Here is a 24,097-nt window from a genome sequence, read left to right on the forward strand (position 1 = left end):
ACTAAGAAAACAACAGGTTTTTGAAAGGGCCAATGCACCCTGTTAACTTGTTAACTAGGATAGTAGGAATAAAAATGATACCCATATTCGACATGAATCAAAAATGCTTAGTAGAGCCTCACGTTTTACTCTGATTCTGAGCCTCATCCATATATTGTTTTTATTTCAAGTCAAAACACTGTTATTGTGTATATAAAAATTGAACAACAGTCTATGACTATATACAGTATGAACTATGATATACAAACTATCATCAATTAAACTTTTTCAATACACTATACAGTGTATAAACTAACAATTTACTGGTATACTGGTAGCAGTACCCTTTTCTGTGCTGATGCCCATGTACCCCTAGTCATGCATTTTATGTACGGCTGTTTACTAAGAATTTGTTAAGTTGTTGAGCTCCGTAAGTCCAACAAAGTGTTTATAATTACCGCCTCTTCATCTGAAACCACAAGATTTATATTGCGTGCTGGCGAAGCGGGTACAAACCGCAAGAAACCAGTTTTACTTTCTACCAATCAACTGCGATTACAATCTTTGGTGCTGGACTGTTTTGTTTACATCGTCAACCAATGACGAAAGCACCTGCATCTGCATCCTTTAATTAAGATGCGAATGGTAATTGAATACAAGTCGCAGACATGATTTCTTCCATGCATTTTTCAGACGTTACTTTGAGTGAGGATCAAGTAAAGGCAATCAATGAGGACATTTCAAAGAATGAAATCAAAACGCTTTCTATCAGAGATTGTCAGATATCGATTGCTCAGCTGAAAACGGTTTTGAAGGCTGTTGAGAACAGTAAATCATTGTTACAATTGAGTCTCTGTGTTGGAGTTTTAACAAGCCAAAAACATCTTGATCTTTTGTGTCGTACCATTAAATCAAACCACACTCTGCAAGCACTTTTGTAAGTATATAGAAGTCAACCCGATTAATATTTAATGTAATCACATTGGTCGAAGAGTAGTTCTCGTCAATAAGCAATTCTCGCTGACAGATTTTTCACCTTCTTATGTTTAACAAGTTCATGCCCAAAATTCAAGAAAAACGTCTTACAGATTGCTGATATTTTGCTTCAAAATATGAGCTGTATACTGTAATACAAAGATTTTCATTGAGGTATAAAATTTTAGTAAGTATAGCAGCAAGATGCTTCTGTCTTGGAAACAGGGAAACTACTCTCTGACCAGTATATATGTCACAGGGTGAAATATCATTATGTCAATCAAAGTTTAAGGGCTGACTTTTGTGACTCAACTAATTTAGAATATATCACCAATCTTTAATTTACTGAAAATACATTGTGAATTTTATTTTGATATCTTGTCAAAGCAAAAGGTTTTCATGAAATGTTAGTAATAGAAAAGGGACAATTTAACTGTTATAAATATATTGGGAAGCATCAGACATCCCCATCTGTGCATGTTGGGTTGAAGCGTGAAAGCGGAAACAGGTGATTTAAGGGTTTAAGAAAATCAGGGAGATCCTGTGATATGGTTGGCACAGGGTAAATTTTATTTTTACTGAATTTTTTGTTTTAATGTAATGTTTATATCAAATAATGTCAAATAGTAAAAAGTTTTTTTTAAGCAACAATGGATTGCTCAGAAAATGATTTTAAACATCCCTAATCAAAGCCCTCTTAAATACTAAGAATATTAGCATCAGGACAACATGCATGAGTTCAAGGGTCAAAATGCATACGACACTAGTTAGTATAAAAGTAGTTTAATGGGTTAATTAAAGTCTATATATGTCCTGTCTCTTAAAAGCAAATGAATGGCTAAATAATTAGATGAAATATAAGTAATAGAATTATTTCAAATTAAGCTTTCGCTCAACTTACACCAAACATATAACAGCAACTAAACTAAATACCTGGCAGCACATAGGTAAGATATGATTGTATCTGGCAGCACATAGGTAAGATATGATTGCAATGATGTTTGAAAAAAAAGAACTGTTAGAGTTGGAAGATATTTTTTGCCACATAAAATAGAAGTTTTGAACATTGATCCAATACCCTTTCATTAGAAAGTGTTGAGTATACTGGTCAAAGGGTAATTCTTGCCAACAGATTTTGTGAATCAAGTTAATGCCTAAATTTTAGACAAAATGTCTTAAAAGATTGCTGATATATTGCTTTAAAAAATGAGCTATCATACAAATGTTTTCATTGAGGAATAAAGTTTGGGTGAGCAGATTCTGATTGGCGAGAATTGGTCTTGAAAATGGGGAGATCTACTCTCCCACCAGTAATACTTATAAATAACTCAATAAATAAATTCTGCAGAGATAATAGGTACATGAATTTAATAATACAAATAGGTAAACTAGATTAGAGCTTGATAGTGTTTCTACTTTGCTAGGAATCTAATTTTTTTTGCCACTTATTTATTTAAAATGAAATGCTCTACTTTGACTGACATGAAGTAGGGTAAATCAACAAAAAATGCTTGTAATTTGACTAAAACAATTTCTTCAAGCTAATCTCAAATTTTGTGAAAAAATATAAATCAAAGGAATAAATTGATATTAAAATCACAAGATAAGTTATTTCCCTATTATTATTAGTACAAATGTATTATGAAAACAAATAATTAATTCTACCATTTGGTCAGGTTACTTTTTCCTAAGATTGGAAAATTGTGAGCAAAATCACATACTTAAATTATACTGCTGGATCATTTCGGCTTCCATGTTTGAAGAAAAAAATTATCTTTACCAAAAATTAGTGTGAAAATGGGAATCTTATATTTGAATCTCATGTAAATATGTATTTAAGACATGTAAACATCTTGTATGCTAGGCTGTTTTAGTTTGATTATTTAAACTTTTTTTTTATTTCACATTATTTCACAAACTTTTATAAATTTTTCAGTATCAGTTTGTGTCAAAGAAATTAAACAAATTCATTCAGAATTTATTAAGATAGTTGCATTTAAATTAAAATATTGAAATTTTTATTTGCATTGAATTGGATGTTTATGCACGAACAAATTTCATCTTGCATTCAATAAAACATACTAAATGCAGCAACCAATCAAAATCAAATCCTAGAAGATAGATTTTTAATAATTTCCTGTCAGATTGAATCTACATTGTGTAACTCTTAGTGAGTCAAAGGTTAAATACAGTCTTCTAAAGAATTAGACGACCATTATGAGGAAATCATCCTCTGTAAACTTTATAGAGGATGATTTTCTCATACTGTATAAACTAATAGTTATTTTTCAAACATGTACATGTATGTATATAATTTTGATTCTTTTCAGCATTCATGGCAATGATGTAGGTGATGTGGGAATGAAAAAACTGGCCAAGGCACTTCTGTTTCATCCACATATTACTTCCCTTGATGTTGGAGACTGTAATTTAAGTGATGACTCTGTTGAGTCAATATGCAACCTTTTGCCACCTCATGGAAAAAAATCAGGTTGTAGTATAGAACAACAATTATTTTTAACTGCCATTTTGCCATCAGCATGTGTCCATCATCTGTCGATATTTTCGATGTTTTTTTGCTAATTTTAGTATTACTACCTTAAAAAATCTTCTACTCAGAAAATAGTGGACAGAATTCAATAAAAAATGATATAATTGTTTCTCTGAGTGTCCTGCACAATTTGACCACAATCTGACCACTGAGACTTTTTATCGCTGAAAAACAAACACAGTTGCTGTTACTAAAGATAGAACATAGGGGTCAGACAACAGTTTTACACATATATTTTCTAAACTGGTGTTAGATTTAGCCCATTAGGTATAGCCACATTCTTACTGGGTAAAAGTGTTCAGCGTGGTGAGATATTTGTGTGGTTAAAATTTGTGCCAATCTGTTCAGCCATATTTTTTACAATGTTTTTTTTTTAGTTCTTTTTTTAATGGTATTACTTAATGTATAAAAAAAATTTCTCCTCAGAAAATACTGGACAGAATTCAATGAAAGTTGATATAATTGTTCTATAGGTATGAGCATTAGGAATTTTTATCCAAGAAAAAACTTGGCTGCTTTTTAAAAAAAATAGAATGTGGCTTATCATTTGAAGCCAGATGAGCATTTCAGGCTCTTTAGAACCTCTAGTTGTTCATTTAACATTGTTATGAGGATACCAGTTTTATTCATACTTTGAAAATACTTTAACAAAGCAATTTCTGGACAAGCTAGTGAATACTGAATATGACCATTTTTTTTCAGAAATTTTACTTGACACAAGTTTTGAAAATAATTTCTTTCTGTATAAAATGTGCATAAAATTGTTTCAGAAGACTAAACAGACATGTATGTACTTACTACAATTATTAATGACAAAACCTTTTTCTAAATGTTATCATTCTAAGTAAATATGTAAGTAATCTTTATTTGCAGTCAGGATATATATACAATTAAACAAGCAAAACATGAAATCTGAAGAGCTGAATTAGGTCCAGTAGAAGTCGACAAAATGTGGCCAGAATTGTTTGAGAATGAACAAGCAGACAGATTATCAGTACATGGAACAAACAGACATAGTATACTTAATGTCACCCAAATTATATGCATAGCTCTTAAAAGTGAAATGATGTAATAAAATTATTTTTTTGTTTAATTTTCAGGACTTATTGAACTAACTGTAAGTTCTAACCCCAAAATATCAGAGCAAGGTTGGATCAAACTAAGTGTATCTATGGCAGCCAGCAGTTGTCTACAAGAACTGTACATGGATTACAACAACCTAGGAGACTTGGCAGCCTCATCAATTCTAGTTGGCCTAGCATCTCATAGACATCTGCAAGTTCTAGATTTGGAAGGATCTTTTGTTACTGATAAATTTGCAAAGGTGTGACTACTGTTCATAGATATATTTAAACCTCCTAAATAATAGTAGGGCTATAACAGCCACAATTTACCCCAAAATTTCTAGTATTGTGAAAGTACTATTGTTCTTGGGATACCAATTTCGTGGTTTTTGTGGAAAGACCAAACCACCAAATTTAGTTCCCAATGGAAAGGAGTTTCCATTGATGTGTATACTGAAAACCTAAAAACTACAAATTCAAGAATCCACTAACTTGTTTCTTTCCTAATCCACTAAATATGGTATCCACGAATTAAAGTACTTTCATAGCAGATATTTAATTTGATTTCCTAGAATTTTGACTTATTATGTACAATTGGCGTTGTTACAACACTTTTGTAATAAAAAGTTTTCTTAAATCTGATGCTTTGACATAATTATGACGTCATAAAAAGGGGTACTAGGTGACATCAGAATTGGTAAAAATTCTTTGAAAATCCTTACTTTACATTGGATTTTAGAAAAAAGTAACCTCCACATTCTTCCACCAACAAATTATTTTCATATGGGGGTGTATGCAAGACATTTAAAGGATCTGTTTGGAGGAAGGATGTGGAGGCATCAAATTTTAACAATTTTTTTCATTAATTTTTAAATAAAATGTCCATATTCATGATGCTGTTTTGCAATTTTGGTGTTGCAATTTTTAAAATCAAGTTGTAAAACAAGTACTGTCTATCAGAAGTTCAAATGCACACATTTTCAGTACAGTAAAAAGTAATTTTATTTTGGGGCCATTTTGAGCCTTTATAGCCCTACTTAGACATAAAAGAATGGTATAGGAATTAAATTGTCATTCTGTTAACCTGTCAGCCCAGCTATGTATATTATCAATGGATTTTTCTCAACATTTTAGGTGAAAATGGCATATGGATATTGGCCAGGTTGTTTTTTACTAATACATGTACTAGCAAATTTTAAGGGCATTTTATATTGTAAGAGCTTGGCTTTCCAAGCCATTACATTGACTAATGAAAGTTCAGTATCATAAATTTTCACAAAAAGAGATAATTATTGTCAGAATTCTTCAAGGGAAAAAATATTTTTTTATTATTCCATCTTACGATTTTGAATTTAATACCATTACTAAAAAAATGATATTGTTGAAATTATACCATCACATTTGTAACATTATCTACAAGTAAATCTGTTCTGGTAGCATCACATCAAATCAAAATAACACTATATTACCATGATGCTAAAAGTTGAAAAATGAAGTTTAGCTTTTGTTGGTTAAATTATAGATATTTTTTGCATAAAGCTGTTTGCAAAACTTTAAGAAACAAAACTATACATTTCTGTCAATTGATTATAAGACAAGTTAAAAATTGTTTTTAATTTTTTTTAGTTGCTATTATACTTGATTGAGAATTTCCCCACTAAGCTTCAAAAAGTAAATTTAGATGAGAACAACATAGACCATAAACTTAAGAAGAGTATAAGATCTTGCCTGCTTGATATTGAGACTGAATCTGAAATGTCAGATAGAACACAGGACCAAGATGATTCTAATTCAACTTCAAAAGAAACAAGTGAAGTTGAAGATGATGAAGAAGAAAACAAAGACTATAGAAGTTCTGAGGATATGGTCATAGAAAAGGAAATCAAAACTATAGAAACAGCTCTAAATTCAACATCATCTTTAAAGAAAACAAGAAGTCCAAAAAAGAAAACCAAACAAATTTCTAGTTTGAGTGAAACTGTTAACAATACAGATTCTCAATGGGATGGGGACAATCTAATTGAAATATCTGAACCACCTCTCATTAGGAGCTGCTCTAGTTCCTTGCAAAATTTTACAGGGGTAAATCTAGGTCAGGTTGTTAGTGTGTCAATAGGACGAGGAACATTACCAGATCATGATTTCTCTGATGAGGAACTGAAAGAAGTCAAACAGTCTTCCCTTTGTTAAATATTACAAATAGATGTTTGATTTAATATATGAAGATGCAATGTTTATTGATAAGTTCATTTTAGCTATTATGAGAAAGTTAAGTGGCTGTTGACAACCTTCAACTGATTGATGAAAAATTTATGTGTTCAAATTAAGAAAATATATACATGTGATTAAACACCTCTAGAATTATTTTGTTTGAATTGTTTTCATTTAAGTTGTCACATATTTTCTTAGTGAAAGACAATATATGATTTCAAAATCAAAGATAAAAAAAGGTAATGTAAGCATTTTATTGAACTATTTCATGTCTCCACTTTATATACTCTAGCTAAAATGATGCATGATAGTGCAACCACTGTATATGTAGTTAATTTTAAAAACATTTTTCTACATAATACATAAAAGTTGCTTTCCAGAGCTTCCTCTATTATTGTTAGTAATGTAGTGTAAACATCTAGTCAGGACTGTTATACATTTATGTTGTAATTATTGTTTTTTTTGTATTTGTATACATACCATATTTATACAACCATCCTCTTTGTGAAGTATATTTTATCTGGATGTCATTGACATATAAAATTTTACTCTTATATTTTGCTCTACATATGTGAATTTATATATCACTTTTTAATCAATAGTACTTCTAAAATTAAATATACAAAGCACAACATTGAAGAGTCTGTTAATTTATAGAAATATAATTGTGTAGGGATCTTGCAATTATCATACCTGCATGCCCAATAACAATAATTTGGGTTTTTGAAGGCTTTCCAATTAGATACTTAGCATGCCAACAACTTTTGCTTAGTCTTTGATAGAAATATGATACATGATACACCATACTCAATATTTTTTGTCTAAAGTTTTTCCTAAATTTTCTCTGAGATTATACTATAAGCCACTTTGGATTGCTAAAGGAAAGCCATAAATCATTCTGATACAAAAATCTAAGTAATAGAAGAAGCACAATGGCATTGCATGATACATTCCCTAAAAGTTTCATTAAGAGTCATTTAGTGGTTAATGAGTAGTCACATGTACAAAATGGGTGCCAATTTCAATTCATTGGAGTTAATCACACAAATAGAAATCCCAAATTCATTCAGATGAAAAAAAAGCAGGTGCATGATTGAATTTAGTAATCATTCCTAGAAAGTTAACGGTAAGGAGGGGTCGTGGATACTCTTTAAACCCGATGGAGTTAATGGCTAAGTCCATGTAATGCTTATGGAGACCAAAACCTCTTTCAGAACAAGACCCATGCATATCTGGACATGCATCCTCATCATAGATTAGTTAGCACATAAACACAAAAAATATAGGGAAAATAACAATCTAATTTCTCCACATATCTTCAAAATATGAATTCTATTAGTTTGATATGTTACAAAAAAATTGCCTTAGGCAACGACCATTTTTATACTGAGGGGGCATGGGATTATTTTGAGAAAACAAAAATTATTCCAAATTTAAGCCAAAAATGTTTTTTTACTCGGCCATGGACGGGAAAAAAAATATGATTCAATATTTCCCCAAAAGTTGATTTTCATTAATTTTTTATAGCTTGCGGTGAAAAAAAAATCAACATAAAATCCCAGGCAAGAAAACAAGACAATGGTCTGTGCCTTAGTTCTTCACATCTGTAAAAAATGGTGTAGAAATAACTGTATGTTTATCAATCCTAATAAAACAAAGTGTATGATTATTGGAACAAGACAAAAACTGTCAAATGTTGATATACTCTCCTTAATAGTTAATGATAAAGCTTTAAAATTTTCATTATGTGAAAAACTACTTGGTGTAAAAATTGATGATACTCTAAGCTGGAAATGTCATGTTGATCATATATGCTCTAATATTTCATCAAGATTGTATCTCCTAGCAAAGATTAAGAAATATCTGAACATTGAAATGAGAAAAACTCTCTATAATGGGTACATTCTTCCACTTACGGACTACTGTTGCATTGTATGGAGTGGCTGTGGCTCTGGGGGACTAAGCAAAATTCTTAAACTCCAAAAACGGGCTGTCTGCCTCATTCTAGATGCTGAACTCTTTTCTCCATCAGAACCCTTGTTAAAAAAATTTGGAATCATGAAAGTAGAAACAAGGATGAAATATCACAAATACCTATTAATCTATAAATCTCTCAATGGGGAAGCACCAAGTTACATATCAGAAAAGTTTAACTGTTTCAAGAAACAAACCTTATTCACTAAGAAATGCTGAACAAGGAAATTTGATAATCCCAAAAATTAAAACTGAACTTTTCAGACATTCATTCATATATTCTGGGTCTGTCTTGTGGAATAAGTTACCCAAACATTTACGTAATCAAGCCACTGGCAACTCATTAAAAATCAATCTAAAGAAGTACCTTAACACTTTTGAATTGAGTATCTTAAAAGAGAAAATTGTTGCTGCTTACACCGTTTTTTAATGTTCTATATTGTATTGTCTTAAAGTGATTTGGTATTGTCAAATCAGCTTTTGTTTTTGTGTTGTGTTGTTTATTTTTAATTTCTAGTAGATATAGTTTTTGTGTGTGAGGGCCTCAGTGAAGATTAGCTTGAAATAAAGATTTTATTATTATTTTTATTATTAGTTCAACATGCTAAAAATGCCAAAAAAAAAATTGAATCAATTTTCTCCATAAGTGTGCACATCTTCAATACGTATATAAACACTGTTCAAAGTTTGAATAACATTTGTATTCATTTTAAGTTGCAGATTACACAGTGCAAGTACTGTCAAGAGAATTGGTATATCATTTTTTTCATTAAACAGCCTACAGCACTGCAGGGGGAGATTGCCAGACAAACCATGCATCCATATCTGGAAGACTGATATGATGAACAGACAGGGTTAAATTATGAATGCCCACCCCACTGACTTTTAGTTGGGACATAAAAACAACTTTTAATACTGAAAAACAAAGAATTTGATTTTAGGTCCATTCATAATATTTTGCATTTGGGTCATAAACTGCTACAAACAAGCAATTCACTGAATTTTTACAATCTAATGTGAACTTGGTTTCAATATATATATTCCAACATGGTTTGGTTTACACATTTACTATAGACCTTTAACATAACAAGGTAGATAGCACTGACAATCTTTATTAAATTTATGATCAAAATGATCAAGCTCGATGGTTATGAAATAATTCTAAAAATGTGTCCAGTGGACAGTTTAATTCACACTTAGAAAAACTGATGCCTTTCAAACTTAATAATATAGACAGCAATCATTCTATGATTATTTTACCAAAAGACAGGTATCTAATAAGGACAACATAGTTTCGACATCCAAAATTAGCAAATTATCATGTTCCATTTTGTCCATTTTTGGTCAGTGACCTGCATTTTATGATTTGCAAAGCTGTTTGCAAACCAGCATCACTCCCTGAAAGCTTTGTAAAATTTCATTAAATAATTTGAGAAGAGTAAAGGATAGAAAAAAGTGATGGATTAACATCCTAATAAATATTTACTCACAAGCTTTTAAGTAGGGGTATTAAAATATTCAAGACTTCTTGTAAGTTCATTTAATAATTTTAATAAATAAACATAGATAGCACAATTAATAATCAAACTTAAGCTTTCTTGGTGTCATGAATTGTTTGACAATGTCATCAGTTACAGTTGCTCTTCTCTGTCTCTGTTCTCCAACTAGTTTCTGTAAAATTTCTATTAATTCTTTCTTTAAATAACCAGTCAATAATTCACCACTTGTATAGGTCTACAAAAGAAAATGCATAACCTCATAAATAAATCTTAAAAAAATACTTCAGGAATTAATACTGACGTTTAACATTGTTTAAAATTGTTAAATTCTGCAAAATATCATATTTCACTTTCAAATAAATTTTAAGATTAATACTGGGTAGAAAAAGAATGCCACATCTACCAGAAGTCATATTTCTAAAGCTGCTAATAATAGTCCTACAAAATTTGATGAATGTAAATTGTGGTGTAGTATGCAATTTTACACATTATTACAATACATCCTATTAAATATGGACTCAATCTACCAATCTGTTTCAAATGCATCCACAAGGATTTTTTATTATTGTTGTGCAATCTTAAAGTCTAAGTCACATAACTTATACAAAATATGTTGAATCAAAAATTCAGTATACTGGTAATGTGCTTATCTACATTTGGTAGTACCAAAAATTGAAGCAATCTGTCAAGTGGTTTTAGAGAAAATGCATTAACAAGATAAGACAGATGTTCTGATATCAAAGTTGTTTCTCTTCATGGATTTGCTATACAGGAAGGTCATAAACAGCTAAACTTTTAAACTGTTAATTTAAGTTGCTATGACATCTATTTATGCCATGTCCATCCTTGACTAGATTCTAGAAAAATTTCTAAGCAAATCTAATGATGCAGAGATCAAATACTGGTAATGGTCTTTTCAAATACCGAAAGCATCTTTGAGTGATACTTTATTGTAAGATCGGTGGGGTTTCGACATGCATGTTTCTGATTTTTTTCCCCATTTTGACAGATTCTTACAAATACTTACACTTAAGTATCAGTCCACATAAAATTCAGACATTACCAACAGTAAAGTGATTCATGGTGTAGAACAACCCACCAAACAAACAATGCTTTTTCAGTCTATATATGCTACACATTCATTTCTGCATTCAGATCTGCACTTTTGAGAAAATCATACATTTATCTGCCACTAAAGTCAACCAAATGAAACCAAATCAAGAATGATAACTCTTGCAAAGTGCAAATTTCATGTACAATCTATATAATTTTTATCTCAAAAGTGCAACAACCAAATGAAAAACTAAAACTGGTCATATGATCAGTAAATGTTTCTGAACTAGAAATAAAACTGAATTTGGTGGGTTTTTGACATGCATGAATCATCTTCTGTCTGATTTTTATAAAGACTGCTGTTTAAATACAAGCATACAGTTCAGTGCATTGTATAGTATTTGATATTTTGAGTTCACAAAATCTGATTATCAAAATCTGCAATTTTGCATAAAAAAAATGAAATAAAATAAACACCAAATGCACACCTCCATATAGAAAATAAAAGGGACAGAAAACGTTCTACATGTGTAGATTCTTTGTCAAAACATGAATGGCTAAAAATCTTTGTCAGAAGTGACATCAGCAGTTAGTTTGTGATTGTTTGAACTTAACACAGAGGCATGCTTCATAGGAGGTCTGGCAGTTTCCCATAGATTGAGACGTTAGGGATACAACAACATAGTGTTAAAGTTATCAACAAAGTCAAATGTTATTTGAGTACAAATAGCTCCATCCCTCATTGGCACAGCCTAGCTTCATACTAAATGTATACATTTTCAGGTTAGTACTTGAGAATTTGATCCATAGACAGATGGCAAGAGAGAGACAAAGTAAAACTAGTATGGCATCCACATAAGTGATGGAGGGTCTCAATGATAATTACCTTTCTAATTTCCTCCAATCTTTCATCATTGTCTAAGAAGAAAGTTAAGTATTGATACGATACGTCAACATCACAGTTACCTCCTTTCTCTTTGTGCTCTTCTACAGTGGCTCCACCACCAGAAAATGCATATTTGTTTACCTTTTGACAATAAAAGAATATAAGTTTGTTTTGAATTGATATTTACAAACAATAGAAATCCAATCTTCAATAACAGGTAGTCATTAAAACTGTAACAGAGTATACAAAATTTCTTCATAAAAAATACGGTTTAATACTGGTTATTGAGAAATATTTCCCCAGGTAGAATCATATTCCACAAGCTTACCAGTCTAATATATATGTCAACACATTATTCCCAATCATTCATTCCACAAGCTTACCAGTCTAATATATATGTCCACACATTATTCCCAATCCTTCATTCCACAAGCTTACCAGTCTAATATATATGTCCACACATTATTCCCAATCCTTCATTCCACAAGCTTACCAGTCTAATATATATGTCCACACATTATTCCCAATCCTTCATTCCACAAGCTTACCAGTCTAATATATATGTCCACACATTATTCCCAATCCTTCATTCCACAAGCTTACCAGCCTAATATATATGTCCACACATTATTCCCAATCCTTCATTCCCCAAGCTTACCAGCCTAATATATATGTCCACACATTATTCCCAATCCTTCATTCCCCAAGCTTACCAGCCTAATATATATGTCCACACATTATTCCCAATCCTTCATTCCCCAAGCTTACCAGCCTAATATATATGTCCACACATTATTCCCAATCCTTCATTCCCCAAGCTTACCAGCCTAATATATATGTCCACACATTATTCCCAATCCTTCATTCCCCAAGCTTACCAGTCTAATATATATGTCCACACATTATTCCCAATCCTTCATTCCCCAAGCTTACCAGTCTAATATATATGTCCACACATTATTCCCAATCCTTCATTCCCCAAGCTTACCAGTCTAATATATATGTCCACACATTATTCCCAATCCTTCATTCCACAAGCTTACCAGTCTAATATATATGTCCACACATTATTCCCAATCCTTCATTCCCCAAGCTTACCAGCCTAATATATATGTCCACACATTATTCCCAATCCTTCATTCCCCAAGCTTACCAGCCTAATATATATGTCCACACATTATTCCCAATCCTTCATTCCCCAAGCTTACCAGCCTAATCTATATGTCCACACATTATTCCCAATCCTTCATTCCCCAAGCTTACCAGTCTAATCTATATGTCCACACATTATTCCCAATCATTCATTCCCCAAGCTTACCAGTCTAATCTATATGTCCACACATTATTCCCAATCCTTCATTCCCCAAGCTTACCAGTCTAATCTATATGTCCACACATTATTCCCAATCCTTCATTCCCCAAGCTTACCAGTCTAATCTATATGTCCACACATTATTCCCAATCCTTCATTCCCCAAGCTTACCAGTCTAATCTATATGTCCACACATTATTCCCAATCCTTCATTCCCCAAGCTTACCAGTCTAATATATATGTCCACACATTATTCCCAATCCTTCATTCCCCAAGCTTACCAGTCTAATATATATGTCCACACATTATTCCCAATCCTTCATTCCCCAAGCTTACCAGTCTAATATATATGTCCACACATTATTCCCAATCCTTCATTCCCCAAGCTTACCAGTCTAATATATATGTCCACACATTATTCCCAATCCTTCATTCCCCAAGCTTACCAGTCTAATATATATGTCCACACATTATTCCCAATCCTTCATTCCCCAAGCTTACCAGTCTAATATATATGTCCACACATTATTCCCAATCCTTCATTCCCCAAGCTTACCAGTCTAATATATATGTCCACACATTATTCCCAATCCTTCATTCCCCAAGCTTACCAGTCTAATATATATGTCAACACATTATTCCCAATCATTCATTCCCCAAGCTTACCAGTCTAATATATATGTCCACACATTATTCCCAATCATTCATTCCACAAGCTTTTGATTATATAGTAAACTTAAAATTTCATTTAATATATCTCCTTGTTTTCAATGATGTCGAAATTTGCCCTAGTAGATTATGGCATTTTTTGTGGACAGCTTGATATGACTGCAAAGATTGAACCCTGAACTGTTTGATCAAGTATGGATACACCATTCAAGCTTGATACAACTCTAAATTTGGATCCCGAAAATATCTTTGATATTGTATAAGCTTCCAACAAGTGGAAGTTGTTAGTGACAAATATCATCTTTAACCAACTTTCACAAAAAAGAGAAGAAATAAATTTGTGGTATACTGTATGGCAAGTTTTTTGGCTGTAGAAAAATTTGGCTATTTTGGGACAAAAACGTCAACAAAAATTTTGCCAATGCTAATTTTGACGGAAGCTATGTTATGTACTAAATAACATTACAAAATGACAAGCCACATGCAAAAATTTATTGAATTCCATCAATGTTGACTCCAGCTCTGGTTTAAACAACACAGATTGAGGGATGGAAAGACACACAGACAAAAGTACAGATGGCGGAAACTACTTTATCATCTCACCATTATCAAGAAGGATAACAATTAAACACATAGCAATGCACATATTTATCATGTACAATACATTAGAAATGTCTGTTGTCATACAAACTTATTGTAAGGATCCCTTTTAATTAATACTAAATTTGATTGTAATCTTAAAGTAACAAAACAAAGGAAATGTAACCTGATAAAGAAAAAACCATCCACTGGAAACTAAGGTAACTGCGACAATATTTGGATGGATGGACGGATGGAATGGTGGGTGGACAAGGTGATTCCAACTACCCACTCTTTAAGTAAGGGTATAATTAAACAAAATTTGAGTGTTATGCAAAAATTTTGGAAAACTGGTTTTACCAGTGGAATTACCACCAAAAGAAAAGTAACAATAATAATAAATACCGGTAAGTTCACCTTTGTTTTTATCTGTTTATCTGTATCTGTAAGGAAGATAGAAGAATTAGGATCACTAGCACTCATTTTACTCTGAGCACCTTGTAACGCTGGGAAAAACGTAGAATGTATCAAAGCTGGTTTCAGATGGCCCATTCTAGGTGCAACATCTCTGGTCATTCTGAAGTATGGGTCCTGTAAAAAAGATTACATTTAAATAACTTCTTCAGTAGTAAACAATAAATGAACTTGTATAAAACTTAATAGAGTCAGAGTACCAGAAACATCCTGTCTATGTAGATGCTCTGAAACTCGAATGGTTCAAAATTGTTCTGGAAGTGATGTATATGGAAATTACCAATGCTGTTTGTTTATACTTTTAATACACAGCCTGTGTAATAGGAAGTCTTGCATATTCCTGTTCGTGGAGACATAAATTATGTAACAACATATTGCTCTGCATTATCATCAAATTCAAATATATGAAGTACAAATGGCTAAGTCCTTCATAGGCAAAGCATAAATTCATAATAAATCATTACATAAAATTACACAGTGTAAACTTCTAATATATATATATACTGACTGCAAAAATTTTACTTTATATACTGTGAAGGTATTAATGTTCGTGTGGTTCCAATTTTCATGGTTTTCAAGGGTTTAGCAATCTACAAAATTTGGTTCCCAACAAAACAAAATTTCCCATTCATTTGTCTGTAGGAGTTGGCAAATCCATGTATTCAAGAATTAAAGAACTGATTTTTTGCTTTAAACAGCAAAAATTGGTGCATTTGTATAAATATGTGTTATATAATAATAATAAAGTTTCAATGATCAAACGGTAATTGATCAAGGTATTAATCAAAGCACCACTGATTTTTTCTTTCTGTATTTCCAAAAAGATTCATTATTTACAACAGGATCAGCACTTTCACCATTACTAAAACTACACATCCACACAATATTGATGATTTCTTTTTTTGTTTTTTGTTTCGTTTCATTTCGTTTTCATTTTGTTTCTCAATGTGTAATCCTGACAACTTATTTTTAGTTTTAAATGCAGCCAATCATGTGGAATCCATATATGGATATCAAAGACATTAATAAAATATAGTTCAAACTTTCAGTATATTTTATAAATATAGGTAAGGGTGTGCTTTCAATGTAGGTCAGATGAATGCATGCACACACCCATCATTTTTATGACCTTGCACTGCATTGAAGTAGAAGACAAAAATGATGAACAGATTTGTTTTTAAGAACCAGTCAATATAAAATTCAGACACTGCTTATCATATAGGTGATTCAGGGTGTATAAAAAACCTACCAAACAGTTTTGTTTTTTGTCATTTAAAAATGCTTACTATCTATGTAAAAACAGTCTTACAAGTATTCAGATCTGCATTTTTGAGAAAACCATACATTCACCTTGCACTAAAACCTACCAAATCAAGACAAATCAAGAATGATAACTCTTGCAAAGTACTATATTATGTACAATCTATATAGTTTATTTTTTATTTCAAAAGTTTAGAAATATACTGGTAACTGAATTCAGTGGGTTTTTTTACTTAAATAAATCACCTCCTGTCTGATTTTTTTTATAATAACCACTACTTACTAAGTAAACAACCTATTGTGATTTAGGAGAATCATTCTGACTTTATTACTACCTGGTCTATTGCACAAGGAATTAGACATGGTATGTTGTGTTTGTTGTTAAATATCTGTGGAAAAGATGAACTAAAACTGGGTGCAGCTTGGATGGCTGGAAAACTGATCTTTCCTATACATGTACTGTCATCAAATCCAAATATTCCCTTTACTTGGTTATATGTAACAAGTTTCTGTATTCTGCACATGTTCCTGTAAAAAGCTGGACTCTGCCTGCAAAAAAATATTTATTTTTATCCTGTAATCATGGTCTTCATACACAAATACAAGATGTTCAGTACAGCTATGCTGTATTTTGGGTACATGTACATTTTTGTCTATATCCTTTAAGTCACTCCTACATTATCAGAGATTACTATGGAGCCAGACTGATTGATTGTTGGGGTTTAACGCCGGAGCAGCAATATTTCAGCTATACTCAGGCGATGAGCATGAAAGTAATGATAAAATGAATATAAAATAATGATGATGATGAAATGAAAAAAAGGATGGGACACAAGGATAATAGGGTTGACAAATTTTGAATGCCACAAGATAAAAGGGAGGGATGGGTAGGGTCGGGCAATTTGAGCCAGGGATTTCTAAAACATTTGCTGTATAACACCATGTGAAATCAATTCTGTGGAGCTCAAATAAGATTAATTGTAATGAACAGTAACAAATTTCTATCCATATATTTAAAAACTAGAGGCTCTAGAGCCTGAATTGCTCACCTGGTCAAAAATAGTCTTTTTAGCTTTAAAAAGCTGGACTCTTGACCTTACTGTACTATAGTCAAAAGAATCATTTAATCAATGTAGAGCATCTTAGTTATCCACCCACTTAACAGGTTATAAAATAAATTTCTCATAGTCATTTTTTGACCCTTTAAGGGCAATAACTCCAACATCTATCAACATATTTTTATGTAGGTTTGGGCATAGGTTCTTACCCCGTCAAAATTTGGCTAAACCCATTGGTTTTCAGGTTATTTCCACAAATCCTCAATTTTTAGTACATGTAATAGTGGCAATGTTTGTCGATAGATCAAAAAATTTTTAATGACATCCTAACAAACATTCATGCCATGTTTGGTTACAATCCATCCTACTATAAGTCTCAGAGGAAGATATCCGAAGTTGGAAATGTAAAATTTGGGGAAAAAAATCATTTCAGGATATATAACTCATTCATCTGTCTACAAATCTTTCTGAAAATTTTACTCCCTGCAAGATTATAGCTAAACCCAACTGTTCTTGAGTTATTTGCATAATTCTGCAAGTTGACCCCTATGGTCTATTTTCAGTAACTGCGACCAAGTTTTCGCAAGATAAAAAATCCCTAGATACAACTCACTAATGATGTTCTATGGAACACTCTGCAAAGTTTTGTTTCAATCCATGTAGTTTCAGAGGAGAAGATTTTCAAACTTGGAAATGTAATTTTCAGGAAAAAATCTATTTCAGCACCTGTATCTCTTTCTCTTTGTCAACAGATCTTTCTGAAAATTTTGGCACAGGTCCATCACATAATGCTGAACAATTTCATTCCTGCCACATTATAGCTAAACCCAAGTGTTTTTGAGTTATTTGCAAAATTGTGCAAATTAACCCCTATGATCTATTTTTAGTAATGGTGGCCATTTTTTTGCCAGATCAAAAATCTCCACATGGATTCTTAAAAATAACTTAAAGAATATTCATGCGAAGTTTCATTATAATTTGTCAAGTAGTTTCAGGGAAGATGTTTGAAAAAGTAATCAGTCGATGATGATAACAGAGGACAGACACATAGTGATGGCAATAGCTCACACGACCTTGTAGCTAGGTGAGCTAAAAAATAATCCCTATTTTTTTGCAGGATGAAGGAAATATTACATTTTTTGGAATTCAATGTTGATCAATTCTATTATGTTGATTTTCCACTACCTTTTACAGAACATTGTATCTGAGATACTGCTTCTCAATACAACTGACCAACATTGGTTTCAGACTTTTGTATGGCCTTACTAAAACTGATAAACACTGAACAAAAAATTCCAACACAGACTATTATTTTGATAATATTTGTCAAAACTTTACCATATTCAAACTCATCAATTTACCACCCTTGGCAATAGGGACTGTAGACTTACGCAATATAGTCCAAATCACTAAATATAAATGTTTTTTCAACATCAAAACCACAGGCAATGATATCTTTTGCATTTTCTGTAGAAAGTCTCCTGGCTTCTTCAATTGTTAGATCTTTCCATAGAAATTTTTCATCATCAGTCAGTTGTACAACTAATGGTACATCAAATGTCTCCTGTAGCCATCTACATAAGAAAAACATAAAGTTGCATGCAGTTATGATATGTATACCCCCACTTGTACATGGGAAAATCTAACAAAATAGGAAGTAGATAACTGAAGCAACTGAATTTGCTTACAACATATGTCCCATCCATATAATTTGAAATCAATTTGTCCAGTGGGAGCTGAGATTTTGAAATGAAAATTTTCTCTTTCATTCCATATAATGACAAAGTCCCACAAAAAATAGGAAGTTGAAACTGACTAGCAACCAAATGTATATCCCATTTACATAAAGCCACATACCAAATTTGGAACCAATCTATCCAAATGGAAATTAAGATAATTAATTTAAATTTGGATGGACGGAATGACAAACAAATGAACAGAAATTGTGTTTCCAATATACCGGTACCACCCTGCAATTGTTGAGTAAGGATATGAAATAAACACTTTATATTAAAGTTAACTTTCAGATGGTTCTCGAAATACAACAGTAGCAGGAGCTCACTTTGATAATCATTAAAAAAGATCTGATAAGAATTGTTAAGGAATTTATAAATTGAATCAAGATTGTATGTGGATATATGCTTTAAAATGTTATGGATTCAATCCTTTCAAACTTTTCATGTAATAAACAACCATATCAAAGGTGTAAAAATTAACGTCTGGATTTGAGAAATGAAAGTAACACTCACTTTCATGTGATCAGTGAGCGGTAGTAGTGTAGTCAGTCTCCATTTGAAATCAAAATCCATACTCCAAAACTTCAAGCTCTACTAATCCTTTTGTTAAAATAAGTTCTATGACATGTAATGAACCAAGGCTACATTCTATTTATGCTAAATATGCTTCTTTCTTACCATGTATGATATCTTGTACCAGAAGTTGCACTGAATTCATACTACTCACCTCCTATGAGCAATAAACCTTCAGTACTTATCTTACTGCAAAATACAGTAGTTCTTTAGAAAAAACAATACACAGTACACCTTGAAACCTTAACTCAGGAGCAACGGTAGATACTGTTCAACATACTTAGTAAAAATAAAAGGTATCAAATGTCCTAGGTGCATGGCTTCAGAAGAAGGTCCTCGACCGGTGTACAAGAAAAATGGCTTCTTTTGTTCCACAAGATTCAATATCTGATGCATGTCTCTAAAATATCAGAAACAGAATTGTTAATCTACAATTGTATATACACTGTTAAGACATATATGTTTTCCTGGTGCCAGACAGATTATGTCATATGGGTATCAATTTTGATGTATGTTTCTTTGTACAAATGTATGGAGTATGATTTTTTAGATGTTTCTGCTGCAAAAATAGCGGAAATAAGAATACTTGAAATTCTAAATTTATAGTTAAAAGTAAATATGAAGAAAATACAATTTATTTTATACTTATAAAAATAAAAATGTACATACATATATCAGGCTTAGAGATTCAGCAAACACATTTGTTGAATTAAAACAAAGAAAACTATCGTCTTTTTGTGAAGTTGAAAGAACTTAAAATTTCTTCTTGAATTTATACGAGCAACTTGGCAGGTGATTCTAGAAAAGCAAGAGTCGCTTACCCAGTGCACCCGGTCCATGCTCCCATTTTTTAGTGGAGATCAAGTTGCTCATATATTGATGTACATATTATTTTGGTAATTTCATGTTTGTTGTTGCATGTGTCTGTTTGCCCTGTCTGGTCTTTGTCCCTTGGATCATGTTTTTTTTTATTTCCACTAGAATCTTGGTTCTCTTGATTACTCTTCCAAGCTTTTCAAATCAATATTTCTGTTTCAAAGCATTAATTCAATTAACATTTTTTCACATTCATAAGGAACATTAAGTATATGTACTCTAAAACTAAGAAAAAAATCAGACCTTTAAAACTTGATAAACCATTATTCAATGACCGAATAGATACAACAGCTTAATTGCAAAGTTGTGTAATAATTCATGCATTCAGAGGAGTTTGAACTCAGGATCATAAATTCAAATAACATGTTTTTAAAAATCAGACTGACTTAATTTCTTCATTTCATCTCATAACAAGAAATAGATTTTTCCTACCAGTAAAATTAAATCAAAAGTAACAAGCCTTTGACTTTTCACTCATTTTGTTCTATGCTATTTTTTCATGTCCTTTTCAGAAATTGGTTGAAATTGAAACTAAATACCAACATATATTTATTTGTACATGTTAAAATGAACAGAAGAAAACCTTTGAAATGGACTTTGGTCTAGGGAGTTATAAAATGGAATTTTAATAAATAGGAGTGGCTGTTCTGACCAAAAAAAATAATTTGGAGATGCCTTTCATTGAGGCAAATTTCAAATCTTTCTAGGTTCTATCATAACATGTATATAAAACCTTCACCTCTGAGAAAAAAATATTCCACGCTTTAAAAAATGATGCGCAGGTTTACCAGTCAACTTCTCTATTCTTTGTATAAGTTCCTCATCAACCTTTGAGCTACCAAATCTCTCTGAAAAAAGTACATGTGTAAGTTATGTTTAGCCAAAACTATTTCAAACAATTTACAGGAATCTGAAATGCTAATGAACTTCAGTATGGGGTTGATTTCATATACTTAGTGATAGACAAATTGAAATGACCTGGAGAATTCACTGGGGTAAAACTAATATCTGTAACTCCCAAGATTGAAGAAACTATTATCAGGTTGAATCATTGTTTTATGCATTCAACACTAATCACTCAAAATTTTATAAAATGCTCAGAAGTGATCATTGTGACACAATGACAGAAGCAGAATCCTTGCACAATTAGAATAAATATAAAAAGAATCAAATTCATTTTACAGAGTAGAAGGTCTTAGTCTTTTCTTATTTTTTTTTAAATCTATGTTCCACTTAAAGAAAATCAAAAACCACAATAAAGTATGAATAAAAAGGGATGAAGGTCCAGGTTCTAGGTAAATGAAATTTCAAAACACCTATGTCATCAATTGAGGGTTATGGACTTTGGACTCCCATTTATTTGAACCCCTGCTATAGATACTACATTTAAGGTTTGTACAGCTCAAACTGAATTTCAAAATCAGACAAAGTTTAGCTTTAAACCATCTTGAAAACTGGGTCCAAGATAAAAAATCTAGTATAAAACTGTAAACCAGTTTTCTATAATTTTCAGGTAATTCTGAAATGTAAAATAAAAATCATAAACAAATAAACAAAACAAAACAACTTTGTTACAGAAACGTCTACAGAAGAAAATCCTTGAGATTGAGGCAAAAACAAAAGCCCAACCACAAGCACGATATATGGCACGAGGGCCGATGAAGTTGTTCTGACCAAAGTATCTAACCAAAATTTGGACTTGGATTGTACAAACATTTTATCAAAGTAGAATGAGCTTGCAAGTGGCCAAAAAATTGAACATACAATATAAAATTTTTTAGATTAGGTAAAGTAAGATTGAATGCATCTGGCATGGAAACACATTCCACTGGCCATAACATCAATTATTTAGTCAAAAGCAACACCACTGACCCCCATGATAAAGGTGTTGGATTTATGATTTCCAAAAAGGCAAAGCAGTCTCTCTTAGAATGGAATCCTGTCTCACCTAAGATTATCACTGCAAGGTTAAATACCAAATTTCAGAAAACAACATTAATCCAGGTTTACTCTTCAACAAACAATGCAGATGATGGAGAGAAAGATGACTTCTACAACTCAATGCGAACCATTTTAATACTTTGTATTAAACAAGACATCCCATGATAATTGGAGACTTAAATGCAAAGTTGGTCAGACAGGAATGGGAGAGAAACAGAAATGGGACCAAATTGAATGGGTGAAATGAATAAAATTGGTGAACTTTTTTGGTGATTTTTGTGCTATAAACAGTCCAATCATAGGTACATGTAGTACACTTTTCTCACATAAACATGTCATAAAGTAACATGGCTTTCGCTAACTGGTGATTCAGAAAACCAAATAGACCATATTGCCATATAAAAAATGTATCCCAACGGTGGAAGAGTAATCAAGGGAATCAAGGTTATAGCAGTAGTCAAAAGAATATAATCCAAGGACAAAGACCAGACGTGGAAAACAGACATACACAACAAAGAACATAAAGTAACTAAAATCAAACATACAAAGTAACAAAAGCAAATGAGCAACTCAGACTCCACTAAAAACCGGGAGCATGGACCAGGTGCACTGGTAGGGTAAGCATCCTCTGCTTTTCTAGAAACACCCGCTGAGTTGCTCATAAAAAGTCAAGTCCTGGGTAGATGAAAAACAAATCAGTTTTCATTGTGCATATGGATACACCGTGGCATGAGTTCATGATGACGACCATAAAATTTCTGTAGTGATGACTTCAATCTTGTAGCAACATAACCCTGTTCCAGAAGCCTATTTTTTAGAATCCTAGTGAGATACAAAAAGTCTGCATAGTTTTGGCAAGCTCTAGCATAATGTACGAGCTGTGATATAAACACTCCATTCACAATTCCAATAAAGGTTTGGATGCTACGCCTTTAAGCTGATGTACAAAGGTTATCTTTATATTAAGTTATCCAAGCATTGCCAAATTTGAGGACATAAATATTTATTTTTAAATTAACATAAATTACAAACTATGAAGTTTCTTGACTAAAAATACCATCGTCCTTACTTAGTATACTTCACTAATTTAACCTTAATTGCAGTTCACAACTCATTTTAGATCATGAATTCTAAACACAAATAATATTTGTAGATGTATTTTTTTCTTACTAATCAATTTATCGTAGTCTACGCCTTTATCTGAGGCACTGGCTACTTCCCATGGGTTCACAATATCCTCCTCTAAATCCTTGGTACTGACACCGTCCATTTTTTTCTCTAAATCCTGTGTTTCTTGAGACATTCTGACAGTTGTGCATATGTTTACATTGGATCCACGTGTAGTTCATCAAAACGTCAAACAAACCCGTTTATTGGTTATTTTATCTGAGAAATATGCAACACACAATCTGATTGGATAAATTTAC

The 24,097-nt window shown here is 32.0% G+C and overlaps 2 protein-coding genes across 3 annotated transcripts; one reads left to right on the top strand and one right to left on the bottom strand.

The window, feature by feature from the left end:
- Positions 1-541: 541 nt before the first annotated feature.
- Positions 542-9,342, top strand: LOC148624261 (leucine-rich repeat-containing protein 73-like). The gene is made up of 4 exons (XM_088566885.1): positions 542-916; positions 3,285-3,445; positions 4,606-4,829; positions 6,196-9,342. Exons 1-4 carry the CDS (start codon positions 648-650, stop codon positions 6,757-6,759), a joined length of 1,218 nt encoding a protein of 405 aa, XP_088423011.1. The 5' UTR covers positions 542-647; the 3' UTR covers positions 6,760-9,342.
- Positions 9,343-10,279: 937 nt separating this feature from the next.
- LOC148624262 (tryptophan--tRNA ligase, cytoplasmic-like) lies at positions 10,280-24,030 on the bottom strand. Of its 2 annotated transcripts, none has more exons than XM_088566883.1 (8): positions 23,841-24,030; positions 21,469-21,577; positions 20,134-20,253; positions 18,936-19,118; positions 16,822-17,035; positions 15,158-15,343; positions 12,193-12,333; positions 10,280-10,488 (listed from the first exon to the last, which is right to left on the bottom strand). In XM_088566883.1, the coding sequence occupies exons 1-8, from the start codon at positions 23,971-23,973 to the stop codon at positions 10,330-10,332; spliced, it is 1,245 nt and encodes a 414-aa protein (XP_088423009.1). In that variant the 5' UTR covers positions 23,974-24,030; the 3' UTR covers positions 10,280-10,329. The 2 variants fall into 2 exon arrangements, with proteins under 2 accessions (XP_088423009.1, XP_088423010.1); XM_088566884.1 differs by having other exon boundaries at positions 15,170-15,343; positions 23,841-24,029.
- Positions 24,031-24,097: the final 67 nt, after the last annotated feature.

The sequence above is a fragment of the Perna viridis genome, chromosome 2 (genome assembly GCF_037379345.1).
Source record: "Perna viridis isolate PV_CMFRI_1.1 ecotype Kerala chromosome 2, ASM3737934v1, whole genome shotgun sequence".
Lineage (NCBI taxonomy): Eukaryota > Metazoa > Mollusca > Bivalvia > Mytilida > Mytilidae > Perna > Perna viridis.